Source organism: Sphaeramia orbicularis, chromosome 3 (assembly GCF_902148855.1).
Source record: "Sphaeramia orbicularis chromosome 3, fSphaOr1.1, whole genome shotgun sequence".
In the NCBI taxonomy this organism is placed as follows: Eukaryota; Metazoa; Chordata; class Actinopteri; order Kurtiformes; family Apogonidae; genus Sphaeramia; species Sphaeramia orbicularis.
In genome coordinates, this window is record NC_043959.1 from 51755485 (window position 1) to 51783161 (window position 27677).

At 37.8% G+C, this 27677-nt stretch overlaps 1 protein-coding gene across 1 annotated transcript in view; it reads left to right on the forward strand.

Annotated features, from left to right (window-relative positions):
* mybpc3 (myosin binding protein C3) overlaps window positions 1–27677 on the forward strand; it is a 71206-nt gene that overhangs the window by 33951 nt on the left and 9578 nt on the right. The window contains exons 16-27 of the mRNA XM_030159809.1: window positions 1805–1970; window positions 2500–2606; window positions 3633–3662; window positions 3757–3896; window positions 5297–5456; window positions 6985–7089; window positions 7203–7391; window positions 14001–14135; window positions 14497–14664; window positions 14761–14849; window positions 18850–19045; window positions 19157–19296. Coding sequence (XP_030015669.1) covers window positions 1805–1970; window positions 2500–2606; window positions 3633–3662; window positions 3757–3896; window positions 5297–5456; window positions 6985–7089; window positions 7203–7391; window positions 14001–14135; window positions 14497–14664; window positions 14761–14849; window positions 18850–19045; window positions 19157–19296 — 1625 coding nt within the window. The remainder of the gene's footprint in view (window positions 1–1804; window positions 1971–2499; window positions 2607–3632; window positions 3663–3756; window positions 3897–5296; window positions 5457–6984; window positions 7090–7202; window positions 7392–14000; window positions 14136–14496; window positions 14665–14760; window positions 14850–18849; window positions 19046–19156; window positions 19297–27677) is intronic.

Genomic DNA, 27677 nt, shown 5'->3' on the forward strand with positions numbered 1-27677 from the left:
CTTTCATGCATGAATTATGAGAACTTTAGCTGAGTTTTTTTCCCTGTGTTTTTATTCCTGTTTAGGCATAAAAAAAACAATGCAACTGATTTTTTTTTTATTTATTTATTTTTTTATGAACTGGTTTTTCGTGGAGTTACAAAAACGTCCACTCAGCTGGACACCAATCATTTAATTTTTGAAGCAAAGAAACATGCATTTAAAGCCCATCATAAGAAAGTTATATACTTTGTGAAAACTATTCATTTATTCATTCATTCATTCATTTTTTGTTTATTTTGAGCATTTACAGAATAAATGCAAATTCAAAATTCCAAAATCATTTATCTACACTCGAAAAGAAGTGGGAAGAAGAAAAACTCTGAAACAAAAATGTTTTTCATGCAACTAACCTGATGTTTTCTCACATTTTAACATAGTCCAATACTAGTTATTACTAACTTCATGGAGATAATTGCAAAAAAAAAAAAAATTTTTTTTGAGTAAGAAAACTGTTAATTACTGTCTAATAACAGTTTGCAATTGATTTAAAGCATGTTACTGCATATCAGGTTTATCAAGAACAGCAAAATTACAGTAACAGTATGAATTGCAGTGGATGGGATGATGCATAAGTGTCCACTGTATTGTCTGATATGGAACTAAAACAACAAAACCCACGAATATACAAGAGAATAGCTGTAGAATAACTGTCCACTGTAGTGACCACTATGCATGAAAGGGTTAATACATTTAGTATTTCACAGATGTTTAAATTACAACTGCTGAATATTTGAACTTCCCTTGGCATTCTATCTATCTATCTATCTATCTATCTATCTATCTATCTATCTATCTATCTATCTATCTATCTATCTATCTATCTATCTATCTATCTATGCTGTGTATCATATGGTGCTTTTATTTTGGTACTGGGTGTCACTGATGATTACTCAGGTGAAGGTTTAAGGTGTATACATGCATGTTTAGAAGTCTAAATCTCAATTCAATTCGCAGGTAATCAAAAAGTGAAGGATGAGGACCCTTCCCTACATGGACGTAGGCACAATATAAAACTGTAGAGGAAGTAGAATAGACTTCCAGTAACCACATCATCTCTGCTTCATCACAAATACTCACTATGAAGCAAACCCACTTTACAACCCTTCATGTTTGGTTATTAGAAGCCATCATTCAACCTGTAAATACATATCCTTTCATATGTGCATGGACTGCATACATTTCATGTGCTGTGTATGATTTCATATATGAGCGTGTTTCCCAGTAGTTGTTAGTATTTTTAATCCTGTCACAGTTTGCCTGTTAATCAAACTCTGCCAGGAATTAGCAGCTGCCATTGTAGAGCAGGATCAACACCTCAGTCCACAACAGAACCCACATTAAAATGCCATTCCCCTCTTATTTGCCCTCCCTGATGTGCATCTCTTGTAACCTTTTCAAGGAGTGTGTTGTAGCCTATCTCGCCCAGATAGCAGTTTCTTTGTTGTACTTTATTTTCTGTGATGTACAGTAGTGGCTCAAGGCCGTTGCATCTGGTATTCATATCCTCCCACTTTATTTTCTACCATAAATCCAATTAACTATTCCCCTTGTGTCTGTTGCTAAGATACAACACACAAAGGCTGTGCAAAGATAATAAACACCTCACTAGAACATATTACGGCCATACAATAGATGGATCTAATTTTTTATCATATATCCTCCTCACACATCATCACCTTCTTGCATCTTATTCCATCGTCTCATATGCTCCCTTTGAAGTTGTGTGATTACACTCAGAGCTTGTGTTTTTCTGGTTGTGTAGAGAAAGACCTGGAGGTCTACCAGAGCATCGCAGACCTCACAGTGAAGGCGAAGGATCAGGCTGTTTTTAAGTGTGAAGTGTCAGACGAGACTGTGAAAGGAACCTGGTACAAAAACGGAGTAGAAGTCAAACCTGATGCCAGGATTAATATCTCACATATCGGCAGGTGAGGACACTCCATATGTGTGTTTTAACCCTCGAAGACCTAAACACTATATTTGACCAAAATCATCCACTGATCTAAAGGGTTTAATTACATCTGATCCACTAATCCTATCTATGCGTTAAAATAAGCCAGGTAAAATTCAGTTTGTCAGATGCGATGTTCTGCAACATTGATTTAACAGTAAAACCCATGTAGTTTGACAAATAACAGTGATTGTAGATGCTTGTTTTTATGTTCAGTTAAAGATATACTGTATTTTGCTGTAAAAATCACTCCAGTTTTCTCTGTTCTGACATAATAATTTTCAAATTTACAAGCTTTTATGAGCATCTACATGATCAGTAAATTAAATATAAGAAAAAAACTGATTTTTACTGGACAATGCAAAATGCACAATTTATTAAAATAAATAGTAATAAACCATTTCAGGTGAAATGTAAAAATGTAGTTCTAGGTCATTAAAAGTTAAAGAGCATCACTTTTAATGTACGACACATAACACCCAGAGTTTTTGACATTCTTTTTCAAGGATCCACAAACTGACCATTGACGAGGTCAAACCTGAGGATGAGGGAGACTACACCTTTGTCCCTGATGGCTACGCCTTCAACCTCTCAGCCAAACTTAACTTCTTAGGTAATATTAATCTTTCCATTATGAATTTCCACAACTTCAATGTATCTCTGCTAGCATCCCCTTTCTGTATCAGACACTACATATCGTTTGTCTGGGCTTGTGACTGGACAAGTCATTTTTGTAAGGTACAGTATGTAACATTTGCATGTAACATTAGCTAACAGAAGTTAATGACGCACACTTTTATTGTAAAGTGTAAAGTGTAAAGGAACTCTGCATAGGTATTGAGGTAATTACTTTTTTTGCCTAAATCATCAAATACTTAATTTCAGGTTAAATTTTTGTGTTTCCTGAAATACACTGGTGTACAAGGAAAATGCTTCCAGAATAAAAGTAATGAAATTTTACCACATGAGAGTCACCGATAAAGAAAAATCAAGTAAAAAATGCTGGTTGGCTGAACTTTCCAAGATACAGCCTTGGGTCAAAATGTGAAATTCAAGAATTAACGAGAGAATGGGTTTGACTCAAAAGGAATATTTGTCTCAGAGCTACAAGATCTACTTCAAAACACTGTCTGCACATTAGAATACATTCACTTTACAGGTTCTATTTAGTGGAAGATTTATAAAACTATTATATAAATGTACATAAACCAATATATATGTGTAATAACACTTAATCATATACCTTGAAAACATCAGCAAACCGGTACTTTTGTCATTTATTTTCCAATTAATCTTATTAAAATACGTAACATTTAGCACATTTAATCTCTGAAGCAAATTATTTCTAAAAAAAAATTGTGATATCAGAAAAAACAACAGGCAATTATTTTAGGAAGGTGACAATACGTTACATATTGTACATTCTATGTGCTAATAAAAGTAATTTAATTGCAGCAATATATATATATATATATATATGTGTGTGTGTGTGTTTCTGCATGTGTTTGGTTTTTGTTGTTGCTTATATATTTTTAATGTATTCTCCATTTTTTTGCAGTTACGCTAATGGTCATCACCTAAAACTCACACTGTGTAGGAAAATGAAATAACCTTGACTGTTTTTTGTCTGTTACCGTAGAGGTGAAGATTGACTACGTGCCACGCCAAGGTAAACAAACCACAAACTGAGTATGTAGCAGAGTGAATCAATTAAAACACAGGGAGCATGCTGCTCATTAAAAACATGTATCTTACTACTTTAGACCCTCCTAAGATCCACCTGGACTGCATGGGTCGCACCACAGAGTCAACCATCCTGGTGGTGGCTGGGAACAAATTGCGCCTGGATGTCCCCATCACCGGAGACCCAGCTCCCACAGTGATCTGGACCAAAGGAGAGAAGGTAAAACAGACTCACAGCCCTGTGTGGTTAATCAGCTGCGCACCAGTCGCCTCACATTTACCATCTGTCCAGGGCACAGTAGGTAAGGCATGAGGACTGAGGGGAGCTGGGGAAACATTGTCAGATTTTTAGAATAAACTTGACCGTTCTACTAACATTATAGTCAAATTAAACTAGTTGGTTTAACATCATATGGAGCTTAACTTTATCTCTAGTGGCATAGGTTAGTTTGACCAATGTTTGCTCCCCTCTCTGCATGTTAATTTGGCTGAAGCTGTGTTGAACTGTCTGAACGGGTGCAATGCTACTAACAGCTTCATTAAATACCTTCTGGTGCATACTAGCCTGATGAGAGGATACATGCCCTCTCTGTTCTCTTCGGCTGTTGCTGCTTTGCTCTGCTCAAATGTAGGCTAGTTCTGTAAAACGTGATGGAGAAGAGAAAGAAGGGTCGACAGCCACTTGGACCATGACGGATGGGAAAGTAAGTACGCATGCTCTTTATTAATATGAGCCTGTGTGTAGCACGTTGACAACTACCCCATCATGTTTTCAGCTTTTAGAAACATGCAGCACGGCAGAACAACAAACTCACTGGACAAACAGATGTAACCACTGGAGGAGTCACAATACACCGACATGCATTTCACATAACACACACAAAAAAATACTTTTGCAAATCCTTTGAACAGGTTGTTATACTGACTGCTTTGCAATGCTTGCAGGCTGAAACATGCGTCTCCAGTGGCTCTCTCTGCAGGCAGTTTGGGTTTCGCTTTGTGTGTGTTCAATACAGTAACATCACACTGAATTAAAAGCTGCATGTGATGCTGCTCAGTGTCTGTCCATGAATGTGAGGTAAGAACATGTTCCTGAGATTATAAAGGACAAACGCATTTTAAAAGAAAGTGGCCATTATACATAAATGACATTAAAAACAAGGATTCAGAGGTTTGTACATCTCAGGAAGATGAAACTAAGTACTAAAATTGTCTCACTGTACATTATACTTTTTTCCTTTTCAAAGAGAGGGAGGCATTATGGAAATCCCAAAGGAGGTAGTTTTAATGAAAAGTGGCTAAAAATAGCCATAAGTGAGATATTTTCCTGTTTAGTACTGGTCCTTCACCTTCACAGTGGTATGCTAAGTTGTGTTTTTCCTCAAATTAAAATGTCATTGCAACAAAACAAGCATGACTTTTTTAACTTTTGCAAGTTTTCGTCAGAAAAAGGAATGGTCGTCTTTTCTCTAAAGGTTGATGCAGAATGTGGTGTAAATAAAGGGTTCAGAACATCAACTATACCAATGTCCAAAAAGCATGGTACAGTAGCAAGAAGATCCAAGACTAGATGATCTACTGAGGCTCAAATCTACTACCACTGGGTTTCTGATGGTGTAGGTCCTCACTGAAGGAGACAGTAGGGTCCATGTTGAAACCAGCAAGGGCCACTGTGTCTTCACCATCGAGGGGGCTGAGAGGCAGGATGAGGGAATCTACTCGGTCGTGGTTCGAAACCCTGCAGGAGAAGACACAGCTGACGTCCACGTAAAAGTTGTCGGTAAGACAGAGACCAGGGCCCAGTCCTAATTCACCCCTTGGTCCTCCCCCTTATCCCTACCAAGGGATGGGAATTGTTAAGAATTTAACGATTTCCGATTCCATTATCGATATTGCGTATCGATTCAATTCCTTATCGATTCTCTTATCGATTCTCATTGGATGGGGGAATAAAAGAGTACAAACAGGTGTGTTTGCATTAACTGTCTTTTATATTTCCATCTCTGCACAGAAACTATAACAGATACAGTATGTACAAATAATAACAGATGATGCCGGGCCGGTTCGGGGGGGGGGGGGGGGGGGGGGGTGCAGTGAAAGTGAAACTAAAGACGCTTTACTAATTCCTCTATTGCCACATTTCTACTACATGGAACCGGTTCGACTCGGCTCAGCTCGGCTCCCGTTGTTGTGCACCTCATTTCCTTTCCCTTCTTACGTTTGGAAACTTGTATTTGAGGAGTGACGACGTTTGTTGCCCACACCGGAACCGGCCTGGCGTTCACTCTGCTGCTACATTCACAAGTGCCACTAAGTAGAGTATCAAACACGTGACATTCCTGTAAATGATTCACATGCTGTGGACAAATGTTTGAGGATATTGGAGGGATTCCACCCTTTTGAAGACATGGAAGCTTTGCAAGTGTTCCAATAAGTGGACCTGGTGTCGTCTTTTTAGACCGTTTCCGCCTCAACGCCATGTTGGCTACGTTCTGACCAAAACAATGCAGCGTACGTGTGACGTCATCACGCATGCACAATGAAGGCAGAATCGATTAGCAGAATCGTTAAGCAGGCAGGCAAACGATTCCAAGGAATCGAGCTACTGGGAACTGGTTCTCAAAAAAGAACCAGTTCTCGATTCCCATCCCTTTCCCTACCCCTCCATTTTACACATTCACGTGAAGGGGTAGGAGTATCCCAATTCTCAATGAGTCTGTTTGGCCCTGGAAACAGATTTTTCAGGACCACACTACAAACAAAGGGGTATGAGAAAACTCCCATAAATCTATTCGAATCATCGGCAAGATGGAGGTAAACAGCAAAAAAGTGCAGCAGTGTGATGACAGAAACGCCCAAATGTACGTGTTTTCTTTGTGAAACACTTAATCATTTGATCGGCCCTTTAATGCCACACTTCTGCAGTTTGTGTTTGATAGGCCATGCAACAGAGACAGTTACAGCTGTTGATGGCATGGGGAATTCTTTCGGAAACAAAGTTGTCGTATCTGTTTATAGTGTCATTGATGACGTAACAGGTCTTGAAGGTTTGTCTCATTTCATAGAGGAATATTTCATCCCTACCCCTTGCAACTTCATTTCAAGGGGTAGTGCCAAGTGCAAGGGCCAACGGGTAGGGGTAAGGGGGAGGGCCAAGCGGTGAATTGGAATTGGGCCTAAGACTTGACACCTTGAACCAATATTAGTAGTATTTTTTAACCAGTTTTACACATTATTGTAAAATATGTTGCTTTTACCCATTCTGTAGTCACTCCTGTGTGGTCTCAATCTGTTCTGTTTTCTCTCAGATGTTCCAGATCCTCCCCAGACTCCCAGGATCCTCAGCGTGGGTGAAGACTCCTGTGTAGTCGAGTGGGACCCCCCTGCATTTGACGGTGGACAGCCAGTCATTGGTAAAATTATCCATCAGTATTTAGTAATTATTGGTCAGTTATTTGGTATCTTCTTTTTCATTTATTCAGATGAAAACCTAAACTAATGACTGCAAAAATCTGTAAACTCTCAGGTTATGTGCTGGAGAGAAAGAAGACAAAGAGCTACAGGTGGATGAGATTGAACTTTGACCCTTACCCTCAGACAACCTATGAAGCCAAGAGGATGATTGAAGGAGTGCCGTACGAGATGCGAGTGTACGCCGTCAACAGCATCGGCATGTCTCGCCACAGTCCTGCCTCTCAGCCTTTTGTGCCAGTCGGTGAGTGTTTTCCCAAAAGCTTGTCTCATGCAGCTTGTCTCTCAAAATATTCGGTGTTTGTTCAGAAACTGGTGGATGTAACCTTGACAGAAAACATGAAATGAAATAGAGTGTCATTGACTGAAGGTCAGTTTGGATGAGTGACGGCGATGTGGGCGACATATCTGGTGAGTTTGTGTCATGCTCTGTGTGGTCAGTCTAAGGTTTCTGTCAAGTCATGGGTCCTGGGTGACTCATGGTCATGACAGCACAAGGTCATGTTTGTTGTTTGTTGGTTGTAATTCAAGATGTCACTGAAATACAGACTCTTTGTGTGTGTAGTCCTCTAAATAACATCCATTGGTGCAGTGTCACAACACTGTGTGATTCAGTGTTTGGTGGCAAATTACAATAACAACTGACCTCAAACAAATTAAATTAAATTAACCCATAAAGACCCAAACAGCAACTGGTGACCAAAATCATCAACTGATCTAAACTGTTTTATACCTGTTGATCCATTAATTCTATCAGTACATAAAAATAATTGGTGTAAAATGCACTTTGTCATCTTTTCATGGTCATCAGATGTGACCCATTTGGGTGTTCAGAGGCTCCATAGTTACCGTGGAAACGCCGTCATCTTCTACAACATTGATTCACCAGTAAATGACAGTGGATGTAGAAGCTTATTTTTGAGTTCAGTTATTGCTATATTTGCTTAAAATGTCACTTTTTTTTTTTCAGTTTTCTTTGTTTTTTGACATAATAACCCTCAATTTTATCTTCTGTGAACGTCTGCATGATCAGGAAATTAAATACAGGAAAATAAATTATTTTCACTGAAAAAAATGCACAATAATGAGGATAATATAATAAGTGGTGATAAATCTTACCTATGAAAGGTTAAATCTGAGGAAAATTCATTTGGGAACTTCCAGAGAAGTAGCACTGGGTCTTTATGGGTTAAACTAAATTAAATGAAATTTGATTAAATTACACTGACCACAAATCATCAGTTTAATAAGTTAAAGATGGATGACAAAACTAATATAACATCTGTGCAGCTCATTGTCATTGATTGATTGTTTGTAAAATAAACTCCAGTCATCCAAAAGGTAGACTGGTGTTAGAGTCAACACCCTCCAACTGGAGAGTACACCATTCTCAACAAATAGACGTTTAGTGTTGTCTCGGTAGAGTGCTGTCTAACATGTCTGTGCTACATCTGCCAGTTAGCAAATACTGATTATTTAGAAAGCTGAATGTCCAGTGGCTGTCGATAGTATGTTGTTGTGCATTTGCAAAAGTACTGAACATTTCACACACACTATTATGTCTGTATTGTTTCTTATAGTTAAAGGCATAGTATGTAGCGTTTTCATAAAAACAATATATAGCATTCTGGTAATACTTCTCCAGTATCGTATTTGACCTTCTGTCCGTGTGTATTGTATTGCTGTGGGAAGTAATGCAACATAACACAGCATGAACTGGAAAAATTCTGCTCTTGTGAGATACAGTCCTTTTCCTTGTGTGGCGCAGTTCTGTCTGAGAGACAAAGCACAAATATACATACTAGGGATGTAACGATATGAAAATTATATATCAGTTATGTTAGGACTGGAAGTACGATGTCTGGACCCAAAAGCACGACCAGCAGACAAAAATACAATAAAGTTGTGTTTATTAAACACAGACAGGGAACACAGTTCACAGAAAAAGGTCTCGGGTGAGTCCTCAGTGATCTGTCTACGTGGATTCGTCACGACGTCCGAATCCAAAGGAGGAAACACACGGCCCGGGTCGGGAGCACACAAGGGGAACCCGACTAGGAGAAAACATAGGAGCGTCAGTGAACAGACCAGGTCATACACGGGGAGTCTAGCAGACAGGCAACAGTACATAGGGGAAAAGGCAGAATCACGTACCATTAATCCGGGCAAAAAGGTCGAACACGGGAGTGGCTGAAGAGGCTGAAGTACAGACGGGGTCAGGCAAAACTCAGGAGTCGTGGAACAATCCGGGTCGGAAACAGACAGACAGGCAGGCAGGCAGGCAAATAGGATCTGAAGAACGCTGGTAAGTAGACACACCAAAAAGGAGGAATACGAACTGGCACAGGACAGGGGAAAACACAGGGCTTATATACACAGGAGGGAGGGAAGACAATGAGATACAGGTGGAACAAATCAGGGCGGGGACAGGTAATCAACACAGGTGACACAATCAGGGAAGGGAAGCAAAGACACCAGACACGACACAAGAGGAGAACTTAACAAAATAAAACAGGAAATAACAGACAAGACAGACAAAACATGCAAGAGTCCGGGGACTGATATGACAAGTTATTGTGACCAAAATTATCACGGTTATCATTATTATCGTGGTATTGTTGAAACTGTGCTCAAAATGTTCAAAAAGTCCAAATACACACACTGAAATAATTTAACCAAGTTGTATTTTGAAAAAAAAAAACAACAACAACAACAAAACCCAAATAAAATAATAGACACAATGTACCTTCTGTTGCAGAAACATTCAAATATTAACCCTTAGGGGTCTGAGTCTATTTTGTCCGTTTTTCAGTCCTTTTGATTTTGCCTTTATATACTATATAAACAAATGTTTACTATACCCATGTTTGGGATCTGTTTTTTCAGCACACCTTCATCTGTCTCATCTGTCTGTTATGTTTTTTCACTTTAACCTACTATAAAAACATAAAAGGACAGAAAACACAAAAAAATATATAAAATCTGATTTGAAAAATGTATATACTTTATTGCATAAATAACACACAGATGCTTAACGAACCTTTTCAAAGACTTTAAAAGTGAATATTGGTTCCAAATATTAGGTATATACAATTAAAATTGTAATAAATTCAAACTATACTCAAATATTTGACATAAAAGCAGATCTTTACATAGGCGTTTTCTCTGAAAAAGTGCAGTAATCAAACACGGTTATCATGATAATTAGAATTTAAACGGTAATACTAACCGTCTGCAATTTTACCACGGTTTATCGTTATACCGGTAATCGTTACATCCCTAATACACACAGACTTTTCAGATTGTTGCCAAATGCAATGAAGGGACATCCAGGAAAAACAGGAAGGTGTGTCATCTCTATAAAACTTTCCCATAGACTGTTGTGAGTATTTTGGAACTATAATAAAGCATAAATTCACATTTCTTTTCTGATGATGGTAGAATTAGAGACATGAGGACAGGTATGTTATGAAGTGGGGACTCAGGGCCTGGATTGCCTTTCAGCCTGTAAAGGATTCTGTTCTACCATCTCATCTTCCACTTGTTCATAATAGAGGCAACACAATTTATCCAGATGGCCAATGGCTTGTAAGACAGCAGATTAGGAAACTATCCATGGCATCCTTCTCTATTAATAATAGCTGGGAAGTACTGGGCCCTGCTGCTGGGACCACCTGCTAAACACAGAGGGGTTCAGTGCTACTGTAGATGCTGCTCCAGAAAAAGCTTTGTTGTCACTACGACAGAGACAATGGGAAGGAAACCAGAGTGTCCATGAACGACAGCAAAGTCAGACCCAGGCATCTGGCAGAAGAGGCGGACACACATGACCATGAGCCTCAGTCGGCAGCAGGACTGCGACATACAGAGATAACATGACAAAGCCTAAACTTCCCAAGACGACTGAAAAGAAACCACCTGCAGAAGAGAAATCAGCTGATGCTCCAATGGAAGCACCTGCAGAGGATGGACCTCCACCTCCAGAGAAAGAACCAGAAGCAGAGTTCAGCTGTGAATCTGCGACCTCCCCTGTAGAGGTAGCCCCCACTGGGAAAGAGGAAGAGATCCCACTGGCCGAGGGTGGTCCCCCTGCAGAGGAGGATGGACCCCCGGTGGAGGAGACCCCCATGGAGGCTGCCCCTGCTGCTGCTGAACGAGAGCCAGAGACGCAACCTACTGCCAGTAGGGATTATTCATTTTAAAATGATGGATTAATGAGTATGTTTAAAGCATAATTTAATCTTATTTATAGACATTCAGGGGAAAATTGGCTGCATTCATAAGCCTTCCACTCCGTCTCATTTTTGGCTGTGGTGTGTAAGCATTTAGTATTAACGCTGATGATGTTCCAATTGCTCCTTAATGAGATGATGTTGAAATTGGAAAGAAAAATGTGTTTATTTTCAATGGAAAGCAAATATGAATGAATGAACCTTAATTTTCTGCACATTGTGTCCTGTCTGCTACGAGGTGCTCTCTGAAATAATATCCCCAACGGTGACTTTAGAAACACATGGAAAACTTTAACCTCTAGCAGGTGTCCCTATCATTTTTTCACATGGTTGCCATCTTGTGTCATGTTGTGCTTTGACGTGAAGTCATGGGCTTAATGTTTACAAGGCCGTTGCCTTTCAACCTGTCCTCATGTTGTCAACAAGGGGTTGCAACAAGAGGAAGATATATTGTTGACTAAATATTACCTGTTTATGATGGTAAAAGGTTCTGTGGTGCCATTTAGAGGATTATTTTATGATGATGCACAGGTTGGACCATGTACTGTAAAAGGAAAGAATAGATCAGAGCATTGAGAGAAGAGGCTAAGACAAGGAGAATGCCTTTTTCTTATATATGTATGTGTTTCATGTGCAATACATTGTTGCCCATAAAGTTGGGATAATTTTCTTTTCAGAGACATTACTCTCTTTATTCCCATTTATACACATCAATAACACTGGTCAACAACAAATTTGTTGTTTAAGTTTTTTGAGCTGATTTAGGATAATTTTGGTGTGCTGAATCCAAAAATCACATTAATTTTGCTCAATCAGGTCAACTTTCTGAACTATGCTACATATTGGCTTTTTAACATTTTTGCTTACATTTATGAGCATTTTCACATCATATGATACAAAATTCTTTCATATTTCTTGCAATAAACGAGTTCTGAAGATTTGACTTTTGCCAATTTATGATTAATGTTTTTTTTAATATTACAGGTGAATGAAATGGCTTCGACTAGGAGATCTTGCAAAAATAAGCCTGACGTATTCTGCTACATCTGCGGTGAATGCACCATTGTACCTAACAGGAATCAAGTGATCAAATGATTTCTTTTCTCTTAAAACCTATTTTGGGTGAGAACTATATAAAAAATCAACTGATAAAGTCACAAAAATGTAATCAATTTAGTGAGAAGATGAAATTTTTCAAAATCAAATTAGCAAAAAAACCTGCCCTGATTGAGAAAAACAGATGTCATTTTTGGATTTAACGGTGCAAAATGGTCCTAATTTAGTTGAAAAAACCGAGACAACTTGCAAAAAACACTTTTTTGTAACCCTGTGTAATCATCTTTGTACATATACTGTAGCTGCTCACTTCTCTCTTTTCTGCTGCTTCCTTATAAAATGTGCTTCTATGTTTAGTTTATCCTACATTACTTATTTACAACAAAGCTTGTTGTTTCCTGTGAGGACAGTCAGCGTACGGCTGCACCTTATATGATCAATATTATATCTTTATCATATACTTTTGCCCATACAGTTGGAATATTTCTGTTTTCAGACACATTCATCTTTTTATTCCTATTTATACACATCAGTAATCACCTCTGACCACATGCAGTGATTACATACTGAGTCACGGTTACACTTCGTCTATCAAGAATAAATCAAGAATGAATTACATTTTTTTTTCCAACTTTATGGGCAGCAGTGTATATTTAGATTAGACAATCTAAATAATTCTGTGTGTTTGATGTAGCAAAAGAAAGAAGTAATATTTTACTTTACATGTTGAATATTTAAACAACTCACCTCCATCCAACTCATAATAATGATTAATGGGGCTTTCAGTAATGCGTGTCTGTTATTTGTCTGTATCAGCACCCAGTTACTCCCTCCATAATTCATCCAGATCCCTGTAGTGTTACTCTAAGCCTGTAAATTAGAGTCGAAGTCCCAAATCCCAAGGCTAAACACTGTGATAACTGTGTTGCTCTGTCAGTTGCTTTTTTCTTGGGAACAGGGCTTTTAGTCTGTGCAGTGAAAATGTGTTGCTTGCTTTTGGCACTACTATGGTGAAGGGAATGCGTGGGAAGAGGCTGATGAACCAAAGACTTTATTGCCAACTTAAATCATGCATTTCCATCCCTACGGGGCACAAACTGCAGCCGGCGCTCAGACCTTATCCCAGCTGTGAACTCCAAATCAATTCTCAGGTCATGACGTAAAATACCACAAGGTGGCTTACAGGCCAGTGACTGTTTATGTAGCATATGGCAATACAAGTGCAAACATTTGAATAATTAATGCTTTTTTTCCATTATTTATTAATGTAAGTTGAAGTGTTAATTTAATGACTATGACTGGAAATGGACTGTCCAGTATTATATGGATCCTGCAAAAGAAAAACATATTCTTTTTGTAGCTTTTATTTGAATTGTCAGTCTACTCAATATACAATTTTTTCTTATATCAATAGCAATACATAAGCAAAAGCAAAGTTTTGTTGGAACACTTTCAATGTTTGCCTTCACAAAGAGTTGTAACAGTATTGAATTTTACCAAATTTCTGATCAGATCCATCTACTTGGGTTGTAATTCTTCTTATCTGACCTCTGCCGTTCTCTCAGCCCCTACAAGTGAGCCCATCGGACTGTGCGTTGATGACATCAATGACACCTCCATCTCGCTGAAGTGGCGGCCGCCTGAGAGGATCGGCGCCGCTGAACTCAAGGGTTATGGGGTTGAGTACTGCAAGGAGGGCAGTAAGTGCTGGAGCCAACCTCTGCATGCTTTTGATAAGGGAGGTTTTTTTATAGCATTATATCATGAAGGTTTACCTGCACCAATCAGTCATGCCTCAAGTGTGAGGCATGGCAAAAGCACTCCATTAATTTCCACCATCAGATAGCAATGTGCAGCAAATCCAATTTAGCGTACTATATGTTGTTAAATATGTGTACCATACCTAAAAATGTAGGAAGTGTCCATAAACTTTTTATTTTTGGCTTAAATTTTCTATTTCCAACAGATTTTTGCCTGTTTTTTCGTCCTCTGTGCTCCTTCTGAATATTTTCTGTGTGGTGGCTCATGTCATGGTAAGACTCTGTTCCTTCCTGACTGCAGCGGATGAATGGATACCCGTCAGTCAGGATTTGACAGACCGGTTGTCAATGATTGTCAGAAATCTTACCACCGGTGACAAGCTGCAGTTCCGTGTACGGGCCTACAACATGGCAGGACCCAGCGCTCCTGCCACTCTGGCTCAGGCTGTCACCATCAGAGAAATAATGCGTGAGTATGTCTGAATTAATGGGATGCATGTCTCACTCTTAAGCTTTGACATATTTCTCTCTGATTTTTGTTTTGTTTTTTTTTTCTTTTTAACAGAGCGCCCAAAGATTTGGCTCCCAAGATACCTCCGCCAGACCCTCATTAAGAAAGTTGGAGATACTGTCAATATTGTGATTCCTTTCCAGGTAGAGTAAGAACTGAGATGAATTAATTAAAAACTGTCTTAAACACACTAGACTGGTTTACATTTGTCTCATACAAGCAGCCTAATAATATACTAGTGTGTTGACCCGTGGAGATCCTCGGGTTCTAGATGTGGTAGTTTTTATGCTATTGCGTGTTCGTGCATGCTGTACCACATTTGTCCAGCAGTCACCGCCAAAGCGTTCTGGCCATAGCAATGTGATTGTAAGGCTATTGTATTCCAAAATTACTAATATTTCCCAAAATACTGGTCCTATCAACTTCCCGTTTTCGCTAGTCTCTTCCGTCACCTAAAATACATAAGTATACCAAACTGCAGCAGTCAGCGGAGTCTGTGGGAATCCCTGGACACACACTCACACACACACACACACACACACACACACACACACACACAGGCCACTTGGCTTTTATAATTTAGATAAACAAGTACAGCATGACACTGATTATACCAGGAAACAACTTTGGTGTTCCTCAGAGTATGTTTACCTAGCATGCTAACATGCTAATGTCATCATATGTGCAATCGTTTTGTTATGAATTCAGAGTTTAACAACCTTTGGTGGATGATACACAATAGATTACAGACAACCACAACAAGAGCTGGCACCACCACCAGGGGCTCATTTCTGCACTTGCTCATTAAATTATTAACCCCAACGCAACTCAAAATGCGTCAATGTAATGCATTTTGCGTTATCCCATTTCTGTGCTCGCTTGCTTATTCGTTAACCCCAACACACAAAATGTGTTATCCTGTTTCTGGGCTACTTGGTGAAAAGTCTGCACTCGTTAAGTGCCACGTTCCAAGGCCGATGTTAACGAGGATGTCAGGGGTCTGTGTTACTATGAGGATACATTCTTGTAGCTTCATTTCACTTTATTTCTGAAATGTATTTCCTTCGATATATTATTTCTAAATTGATATATTATTTATTTGTAAATATGTACTTTTGTGCTGCTGTAAATAATCTTTGAACTTCGGAGGTTGCCACTGGTTAAGCCCCTTGAGGGTTTTTGGTAACCATCCATCACAATTTTTAACTAACATGTATTTATGTGTATGTTTATAACTACGTGAAAATTAAATAAATAAGATATATGAAAAAGAAGATTTTTAGCAGAAGTTTGATAATATCTTTGATGATATCAGATATGATATTTTTCCCCTGAACATTTTGCTCTGACAAGAACAAATTTATCGTGTGAGGACTGATCCGCTCACCGAACTTTATTCTTGGCATAGATTGATTATGTTCATCATGTCTTCCATTCCAAATGTTCGTTAGAGGTTTTCTTGTGATCAGACAAATGAAGCTGAGGAAAGATGTTTTTACCTGCTGACGGTTTCGGCTGTAGCGTCAGCCTTCATCAGAGCTGTCAAACACTTCCTGGTTTGACAGCGCCTGAGAACCAGAAAAGTAAAAATGTTGCTTTGTTTGTATTAAATAATTGATTCAGATGAAAACAGCATGCCACTTTTTTTGTTTTGGGTTGGAAATGTAGTCACTAATTTAAAAATGACTGCATGTCAACAAAATACCTCAAACTCTATATTAAACATTTATGTAAGAAAATTAAAAAGAATAATAATTTTTACTTTTATAAAACAAAATATCCAGATACATTTAATAACCGACTTTTCATGTGCCCATAAATGCCTGCAAATATCAGTGGAACGCCAACACAATAGGTTTTTACCCCTGCTTTTTTTTTGTTTGTTTGTTTGTTTTTGGGTTTTGTTTTTTTGTTTAAATAAAACTGTAAAACTCCTGGGCCCTATAAAGGACAAACTGTACTGATGGGACTCAAGAGGATGAATGTTAAACAGTTTGCCTCTCATACGTTTTTATTACTGTTATTATTCTTTAGTTAATTAATTTATTTTTTGACATGTAACAGTGCAGTAGTTTTTGCATAATCCTGTTCACAAACTGAGAGGCAAACATATATAGGTGAAAAAATAACTTCCTTTGTGGAGGTAATAAAGAACCATTGTGGAAGAATTAGAGGATCTAATTGCAGAAATGGAATATTGATTAGTTTATTCCTTTCCCATAACTGCTTAATCTGATGTGAGGACTTTGGTCATGTTGTCAGTTCCTCACAGGACTGTCATGTAGAGACAAACAACCATTCACTCTCACCTTCACACCTACGGTCCATTTAACGTGACCGACTGACCTATTTCAATGCATGTTTTGGATCACTGGAATGAGAGGACCCAGAGAAAACTCACACAGACATGAGAAGAGTAAATTCCACACAGAGAGGCCTTATCCAGGACCTTTTGGCTGTGGGGTGACAGCACTAACCCCCCACACCACCATGTCAAAATAGAGTATAACAGTCATAATTATACACGTTACCCATAAAGTTGTAATAATTTTGTTTTCGGATACATCCCTGTGTTTATCCCTATTTATTACATATCAGTAACCACCTTTGACCAGGTACAATGATTACATACTGCGTCCCAGGTACACTCTATCAACAGTAAATGACATTGTCACAATTATAACTGCTGGTTATTAAATGTGTCCACGCTTCATACTGGTGTCCGCAGCAAGTCTATTCTTCACAGAAGATAGTGGTACACCGTGAAAACTAAATACAAAGAGAAAATTAAACAAAGCTTTACTTAAACGTCATTCATACACAGTACTGTAAACATAAGTTAAAAGTCACTGTTACCGTGTTCGCCTGGATAACCAACAGAAAAATGGGATGGGGGTATAGTGTTCAGATCTGTCCTTTCCTCCCGCGTTGTCCTTCGCTTCCGTGTTGAGGCCACATGACTATATGTGAACTTTGACCAGGATGAACTTACTTAGTGCAAAATACTTATTTGACTTAACAAAACAACTTAAATGACAACAAATCAGATATTTCAATAATGATGTGCAAAATAAAATTAAGCCAAAAAATCTAAAATATAATAATCAGGTTAATAAACTACTGTATTGCCATAACAACTTGACGACTTGAAACTCTATCCGTTACAACAATCAGATTAGATTAGATTAGATTAGATTAGATTAGATTAGATTAGATTAGATTAGATAGAACTTTACCGATTCTTTGGGCAGAGACCTCAGGAAACTTAGATTCCAATAGCAGAAAAACACTGGATATGCACACAAGAAATACCACAAGAAAATAGCAAAACAATAACTCCAAAAAAGAAATACAGTATTGAAAAAAGTAAACAGGCCTTTGCACATTGTAAAGTACTAGTCGAAACAACAAGTAGTAAGGTGGTAATAATAATAATAATAGTAATAATAATAATAATAATAATAATAATAATAATAATAAATAGCTAATTATGTTGTATGTATGGATATCACATATATATGTATATATATATTTGTGTATGTATAGTTTAATAATCACACGAAAAGTTATAATAAGGTGATAACAGTAATAGTCATAACAATATAATAATAATAATAATAATAATAATAATAATAATAACAACAACAACAATAAGCAGCGGTAAGAAAACGAAATTACCAGCAACAAGAAAAACAATCATTGCACACTGGAAAAAACGATAAACAACCTAAACAACATTGCACCACAGAATAGCATGTTTCATGAGAAGAGGTAAAAGTATTTTCTTCCAACTGTATAGACAACACTTGCATTATAATCACCTGAATCGCCCGAAGCAATCATGTCTGTACTTAGTTCAGAACACAGTTAATTTTCTTGTATTTTTTTCCATTTTCTGGCAAATGACATCCAGTAATAAAGTACATCACCACAGTGTGGATCATCTCCTGAATGGAAAAGTGCAGAATAGACAAAAGAAACACTGGCTCTGAGGACATTTCTATACTTTCACTTGTAGATGTAACTAAATATTACATACTGCATATTTAATATCTACTAATGACTGACTAATGGACCGTGGAAAATCATGCTGATCCTTAAATCAAACTGTCCCACTAACTAATATATGTTGTGTTGGTACAGGGTAAGCCCAGGCCTATAGTTACATGGAGCAAAGACGGGGAGCCTCTCAGTCCCCAGTTCGCCAGCGTGAGGAATAGTGAAACAGACACAATCCTCTTCATCCGTAAGACCGACAGAAAACACTCTGGGAAGTACGAACTCCAGGTGCAGATTGAAAACGTGGAAGACAGAACGAACGTGACCCTTCAGGTTGTGGGTGAGTAGGAATGAACACACAAAGAGATTTCTGTAATGACTTCTAGATGAACGTTAGCTTTTACCAGTAGAACGTTTACAGGAGATGTGATGTTATTTTTATTGTACATAGATCTGCCTGGGCCTCCTGAAGCCCTGAAGATCATAGACATCTGGGGCTTCAATGTGGCTTTGGAGTGGAAGCCGCCCAAGGACAACGGCAACTGTGACATAACGGGTTACACCATCCAGAAAGCCGACAAGAAGACCATGGTGAGGAAGAAAAAAATAACACAACATGAGAAATATATCCGAAGCAAAGACGGTAACACTTTACTTGAAAGTCTAGTTTATAATGCGTTAAGCACACATTCATAAGACATTATAATGCATTTATAATGCATTATAAAAGTCATTACAACAGTTTATGATCATGTACAACAACTTATACCAACGTTAATAAAGTATTATAAGTGTAGGCATAATGTATTATAAATTCAGCTTTCATAATGTTTTATACATCCATACCAAAGTGACAACAGTATTTGTAGGACGACTCTCAAGTCCTGGGTTACAGAACACATTATAACCATCCTAACGCCAGCCAGGTATAAAGACACAGAGAACTGCTCTGACATATAGTTTCTGAAACTGAATAATGCCTTATAAAGATCAATAATAAGTTACAGGATGACTTTAAGAGCTTTTAGTAAAGTGACAACACTTTATTAGCAGTTGTATGATATTATAACACAAGTATGATGACGTATGAGCAGTACCTGCTGGCTCTAAGTGCAGTGTAAGTCAAAAATTATACATCCAAGTGTTCTTAATAACTCTTTATTTTGCAAAAACAAAACATTAAAAGAACAGAGACAGTAAATAGAAGTGTTACATGTGGCTTTCTACATGAATAAAAAATAATGTTGCAGCTCTAAATCTTTGTTAATTCAAACACATACTTTTTTTTTTTCTAAATAAATATGAAATCCTTAAAATAGATGGATATAGGGACCAGTGACAAAACCTAAAAAAAGTTCCCCACCTAAAAAAATAAATTCCTTCACACTGCTTTGGTATGGATGTATAAACTATTATGAAAGCTGAATTTATAATACATTATGCCTACACTTATAATACTTTATTAACCTTGGTATAAGTTGTTGCACATGATCATAAACTGTTGTAATGACTTTTATAATGCATTATAAATGTATTGTAATGTCTTATGAATGTGTGCTTAATGCATTATAAACTAGACCTTCAAGTAAAGTGTTAACGCAAAGACTTTAGACTGAGTAACATCCAGTATTTCTAATTGTTCTGTGGTTTTACTTCATCAAAAGTACTTACAACAACCTTTCTAATGTAGTTTTAATATCAGCAGGTAGAATTTAGGTGGTTTAACTTCTAATTTATCTAAAATAGTTTAGCATTTGAACATTCTTTGTCTTGTGGAGGTGGAATGTGACAAAATTTGATGAACTTTACCAGAGCTTTATTCCATTTTCTGTGGCTTATACTTCCACTCCACTACATGTCACACGCAAACTTTGTATTTTTTGCTCTAATACACTTTTATTTACCTTCAGATGCAGTTTTGTCCTATTTCTGTCAAATGAAAAACCTCCAAATGTGTAGATTATGACTGTGATGAAATGAAAAAAATAAATATTCCTTAATGAGTTAAAGCTACAGGCCCGGAAATCAACACTTAAAAACACCACACATCCACCCTCTGCAGCTCTCTACTCTTAGTCCACATCAACTGTATATGAGAATAGATGTCCTGGTGTAGTTTCAGACAGTTGTGGAAAATATCACCACTTCAATGTCACAAACCATGGAAACCCTAAAAATACAAGACTGTGCCGGCATTGATAAATATTCTGCTTACAACACATTTTACAATTTCAGGCGAGATTGATAAGAAAAGCGCAAGCCATTTTTTACATTTTAATAATATGTTTAAGATGATAACAGTATTAGACTTTTTTTTTTTTTTTTTTAATATATACATTGATTGTAATGCTCAGAGTACGTAAACTGAATCCACATGCATGACCCAGAGACACATGTAAAAGTTCACAGTGTTTATTAAACACCAAGCTCACTGACAGTGCACGAATGATGATAATGAACAAAATCTTGAGAACAATGAGCCCCGGGTTCTTCTTTGGGTTAGGGAACCGGACCGGAGACAAAAACCCACAGTCCGGGTTGGTAGAAAACGTCGGGAATCCGACTAGGGAAAAGCAGAGGGAGGTCAGGGGCAGAACCAGGTCATACACGGGCAGGCGACGGAAAGGCAACAGGACATAGGGATCAGGCTAGCTCACGTACCGTAAAAACAGGCGATAAGGTCGAACACACGTTGAATCAGTAGAAGGCTGAAGTAAAGACAGGGATAAGGCAAACAGGCAAAAAACAGAGATGGCATACCGGGTCATACACAGGCAGACAGACAGGATCCAAAAAACGCTGGTAAATATCTACCAGGGAAAATACGAACTGGCAACAGACAGGGGGAAACACAGGGCTTAAATACACAAAAGGGCAAAATCAGGGCGGAGACAGGTAATCAGGACCAGGTGAAACAATCAAAGAGGGGAAGTAAACACACCAGACACGACACATGAGGGAAACTTAACAAAATAAAACAGGAAATGACAGACAAACACACAAGACAGACAAAACCAGACTAACATCTGGTGGCAGGCATGACATTGATATAAAAAAACTAGTTAAATACAGTTTTAGTTTTTGGATGGAGGTACATTTTCACTGACTTTACCCTTTACTCTTCACTCATATGCTTCTTCCTCATCATCTGTAGTGCTGGACAGACAGATTTGATTCTTTTTAGCTAAAAACAAAAACAACTAATTCAAAGAACAAATGTGTTTATTAGTACCTTGCTGATGCATATTTAAAAATCTGCATCTTGGGTTAGATTTTCTACAGCTTGAAAACACAGGCATGAATTGAATCAGAGTATGATGAGAGGTAATTAAGGAATTTTTGCCAAACATTACTAAAAAAAAAAAAAAAAACTATCAAGTTCTGCAGCTTCTTAAAGTTAGTTAAATAAACTCTTGCAGTCCTTTTGGATTCCTGGAAAAAGCATCGACACAAAGCTGAAGACAGGCCTGTTTTTCTGTATTTATAAAAAGTTGAATTGTTGTTCCTCATAGGACGCCATCATTGAAAACAGATGATAATGTTACAGAATATGATGCATGACTAGAGATCACACTGCCAACACTAAACAATGTTCAAACAAGTGGTGCCAGACACAACAAGCCCTGCCCCTCACACGTATTGTAGCTTATTTTGGCATCATTCCAGTTTGTCATCATGTCTTTGTGTGTGGTGATGTTAGCATATTAGTTGCCTCTATATATGTGCCAAGTTTGAAGTAAATTGAAACAAAATGGATGTTTTTATAGACATTTGTAATTTCGCCCTATAGATGCCAATAACGTAATAAGGACCCATAACGTAATAAATTTGCCATTTTTAAAATATAATAGGCCATTAACGTAATAACTGTCCAATAACGTAATAAAAGTCCTGAACCGATAACGTAATATCTTTTGGCCAATAACATAATTACTTATTACGTTATCGGTTGGATATTACATTATTGGCCTGGTAAAAACAATTCTTAATAAGTTATTACGTTATTGGTCAAAAGTTATTATGTTATCGGTTCAGGATTTTTATTACATTATTGGCCTATTACATTTTAAAAATGGGAAATATATTACGTTATGGGTCCTTATTACGTTATTGGCTTCTACAGAGTGGGGAAGCAAAATTTACAATGAACATTTAGTTGTTTTTTTCTCAGCAGGCACTACGTCAATTGTTTTGAAACCAAACATGATGTCATAATCATACCTAACACTATTATCCATACCTTTTCAGAAACTTTTGCCCATATGAGTAATCAGGAAAGCAAACGTCAAAAAGAGTGTGTGATTTGCTGAATGCACTCGTCACACCAAAGGAGATTTCAAAAATAGTTGGAGTGTCCATAAAGACTGTTTATGATGTAAAGAAGAGAATGACTATGAGCAAAACTATTACGAGAAAGTCTGGAAGATACTATTAAAGAAGAATGGGAGAAGTTGTCACCTGAATATTTGAGGAACACTTGCGCAAGTTTCAGGAAGCGTGTGAAGGCAGTTATTGAGAAAGAAGGAGGACACATAGAATAAAAACATTTTCTATTATGTAAATTTTCTTGTGGCAAATAAATTCTCATGACTTTCAATAAACTAATTGGTCATACACTGTCTTTCAATCCCTGCCTCAAAATATTGTAAATTTTGCTTCCCCACCCTGTACATGCCCCTTTTTAAGTAAATGGTGGGAAAAAAAAGATTTAAAAAATTTGTAAAACATTTAAACTTTGACCTACTGTTCCCAAAATGTAATCATATCTATTCTGGGTCACTGGCAATCTATAAACCCAGTTTGGTTTCAATTCAACCAGTAGTTCTGCTGCTAGAGTGTAAACAAACAAACAAACAAACCAAACTAAAAGCAATCCCCCTTGCCTCCACTTTGGGGGGTGGGGTAATAAAACAAAATCAATTCCAAGACTCAAATCAAAGATTGCGTGTGATTACTGATGGCTGAAGCCTTTTCTGGAATGCAGCTGGACTGTTGTTGAAACTCAACCGAATTTAGCCGAAATTGCTTCTGTTACAAACTGGTTTAGAAATGAAATGGTTCAGCCCCCAGACCTTCTGACTGTGAGACGACAGCATTAAAGGGTATTACATACTCTTTAAGAACAGAGAAATGTGTTCTCTCTCCCAGGGCTGTGAGAAACGAGTCATCACTTTTTTCGGTTTGGGAGCTCTCGCAGCTTGTTCTCGACACATCATCCTGGCAGAACTTGTTTTCTCCTGTGGCGTCCTACAGCTATTGTGTGATCGGTCAGAAATTTGAAGTGGGTGTAGTTAATGCAGAAAAGCGGAGGACTTCCCAGGAGTTCTGCGCTTGAGTTTCTAGTGAAGTGTGACACGTCCTGACCAGAACTAACTTTGTTGTTGTTCTTGCCAGTTTGAGAAAACACACACACACATTTCTCTGTTGTTGTGGAGTATGTCCAGGCCTTAACCTCTGAACCACCATTCCTCATCTACGTGTGATGCAGCTGGAGTGTGTGAGTGTGTGCAGTGTGATCAGCCAGTGAAACTGTGTGACCTGTGTGGGATCAAGGTGTGTGAGCACAACGGGAAAGGGATAGTTGTGAGGACCGCTGGAGGGTTTGGCCTTAAATAAATCTCAAAAAGTCACACAGCTTTAACCCATAAAGACCCAGTTCTACTTCTGTGGCAGCTCCCAAATGATTATTTCTCTCTATTTGACCTTTTTAAGTGATTTATCACCATTTATTATAATATTATACTCTATATTTTGCATTTTTCACTGTAAATCACTTATTTTATATGTAATTTCCTATATTTACCTCGCCAGGAGGTATTGTGATCACTTTGCTTTGTGTGTTTGTGTGTGTGTGTGTGTGTGTGTGTGTGTGTGTGTACATGTGTGTGTGTGTGTGTGTTTGTTTGTGTGTTTGTTTGTTTGTGTGTTTGTTTGTGTGTGTGTTTGTTTGTGTGTTTGTTTGTTTGTGTGTTTGTTTGTGTGTTTGTGTGTTTGTTTGTTTGTTTGTTTGTTTGTGTGTTTGTTTTTGTGTTTGTTTTTGTGTTTGTTTGTTTGTTTGTGTTTGTTTGTTTTTGTTTGTTTGTTTGTTTGTTTGTTTGTTTGTTTGTTTGTTTGTTTGTTTGTTTGTTTGTTTGTTAGTAAGATAACTCAAAAAGTTATGGACGGATTTTCTTGAAATTTTCAGGAAATTTTGATACTGGCACAAGGAAGAAATGATTATATTTTGGTGGTGATCGGGGGGGGGGCAGACCTGTCTTGGCGGAGGTCTGTGCTCTCTGAGTGCTTTTCTTGTTACTATAGATGTTAATGAAAAGTCAGACTTAATTCAAAAGTTATTTTATGAAAACAGAAAAAAGTGCCTTTTTCAGTCAAATACTTCAATAACTGAACATAAACCCAGTGTGTCCATCCACTGTCATTGATCCAACTCCATGGGTTTTACTGGTGAATCAACGTTGTAGAAGATGACGGTGTTTCCACGGTAACTACGGAACCTCTGAACGTCCACATGGGTCATATCTGATGACCATGAAAAGATGACAAACTGCATTTTACACCAATTATTTACATGTATTGATAGGATTAGTGGATCAACAGGTATTAAACATTTTAGAAGTTTGCAGTTTGTCATCTTTTCATGGTCATCAGATATAACCCATTTGGACATTCAGAGGCTCTGTAGTTACCGTGGAAACACTATCATATTCTACAACATTGATTCAGTAAAACCAATAGAGTTGTCAATGACAGTGGACGGAAACACTTGTTTTTATGTTTAGTTATTGATGTATTTGCTGAACGAGTCACTTTTTCTTCAGTTTTGTCTGTTTTTGATATAATAACCCTCAACTTCAATGTGAGGTTTTATGACCACAGATGTTCAGTAAATTACATACAGGAGAAGACACAATTTAAACTGAACAAAAAAGTAAAATAAATAAATAAAAAACGCAAAATACAGAGGCTAATGTCATAATAAATGGTGATAAATCACTAAAGAAAGGTTCAATAAAGAGAAAAATTAATTTGGGAACAGCCACAAAAGTAGTACTGGGTTAAGTAAACAACCTGAGAAATTCTGAAAATGAGTCATTCCATCATTTTATTTTACATCTGACCACACAGTCACCAAACTACAACTGAGTCACAAAAATGACACCGAAATCCTATTTTCATGAATACGTATGAACATGTGAAGCTGATGTAACACTTTGAGGTATTTTCACCTCCTTTCAGACTCACACACTGTAATCAACCAGCTCTGAACGCTTAATTTCCTACGTGGTTCAGGAGCAATGCATCATGGGCCTTCCGACTAAAGCTCCCACTGCCACCACGCAGCACCTCGAGCTGCCAGAACTGAGGCCGCCAGGAATGTCCTAATCTTATCCTTGTAGCCTTGACCTGGTCTGGATTGTCTGTACGGTGACACAGAGCCATTGTTCCTTTGCGCAGCATGACCGCTGACACACTGTTCATGTTTCACTGGAGTCATTATTAGATCACATTAATTTCAGTTGTATCTGTTTACACAACCTTGAGGACGGTGATTATCATGTTACCAATGACAATACTCTGTGTATCTGCTGGATGTCAGAGATAGTTACGTATAAATATAAAAGTCTTGCACATGTACTACAGGTCTGTCCATATCCTATTTCACTTACGTGCCTAAAAAATTAATCTGGACTTTTCCAGTAACTAAACAGCTGCTGATGTTGTCAAATAGAGCAAATAAAACACTGAACCAAACTCAGACCATCTTTTTTATCATTGTCAGTTTGACCTCATTGACCCACTGGGAGTGATTCAGAGCTCAAAGCAGGGGTGTCGTACTCATTTTAGTTCAGGGGCCACATATGGCACAAGGTGATCCTGAGTCGCACCAGTAAAATAATAGGCATAACAAACTATAAATAATAATCCCTTTTGTTTTCTCTTTGTTTTAGTGTGAAAAAAGTACAATTACAGTATGACAATGTGAATAACCTGAACACCCTGAAATTACTTTAGAAAAATAAGTGCAATTTCAAGCATACTATGTTTCAGCTTATTATTAACACAATTTACAATCTACAAATCCATAAAACATTTGGTAACAGATATTTTAAGTTGTTCATATTTATTCAGGTTACTCACATTTTATTGTGAAAAAATGGTTTGTAAATGTAAATATTTTCATAATATAATTTACTTTTTTCACATGAAACCAAGATGACATTTTGGAGTCGTCATTATTTATAGGTTATTATGCTATTGATTTACTTGAGATCACATTGGGCTCAGTGGCGGCTGCTCGTCTTTCAGACAGGGGAAGCTCATTGTTGGCTTACATCAGAAAAAATGTCAAGTTATTTAAACATAAATTCGTCCCTCCGTTCCTTTTTGAGAAAATGGTCCGCGACCTTATCGTACCAAGTAAACAAGAAAACGTTAAAATTATGTTAAATTGAAACAAGAAAGTCCAGTGAGTGTGTTTTATTTACAGTGCAAGAAATGAACAAGTAATTTCGTAGTAGTTTCTCTCTTGATTTCACAGCAGAATGCGCGATGGTATTAAACTGAACTGTGTCAGTGAAGGAGCAGATCTCAAACTAGCTGTCAATCAAACAGGATTCAGCCTTTCGACTGATCCTCCAATCAGCACGTGGAATCCTGGCGTCCAGCCCAGCCAAGCTCCGCCCACAACTCCATTCACCCCCAGAGATGCCTGGCATCCGGGGGCAGGACAACATTGTGGCATTTATCCAATTACTGTCCAGTTTTGAGGCAATGAAAAAAACTGTTCCACTCAGTCCCATTGAAGTGCATGGATGCTGAGCGTCTACGGGCAAATGCACTGAGCTGAGATTGAATGAGAAAACAGCGCAACGAGAATGTATGAGAAGTGAACAACATCGAGTCCGTTGATTTGTGATAAAGCTGATTCTGAACGAACTCGTCTGTGAGATGAACGTGTTCGAACGCATTTG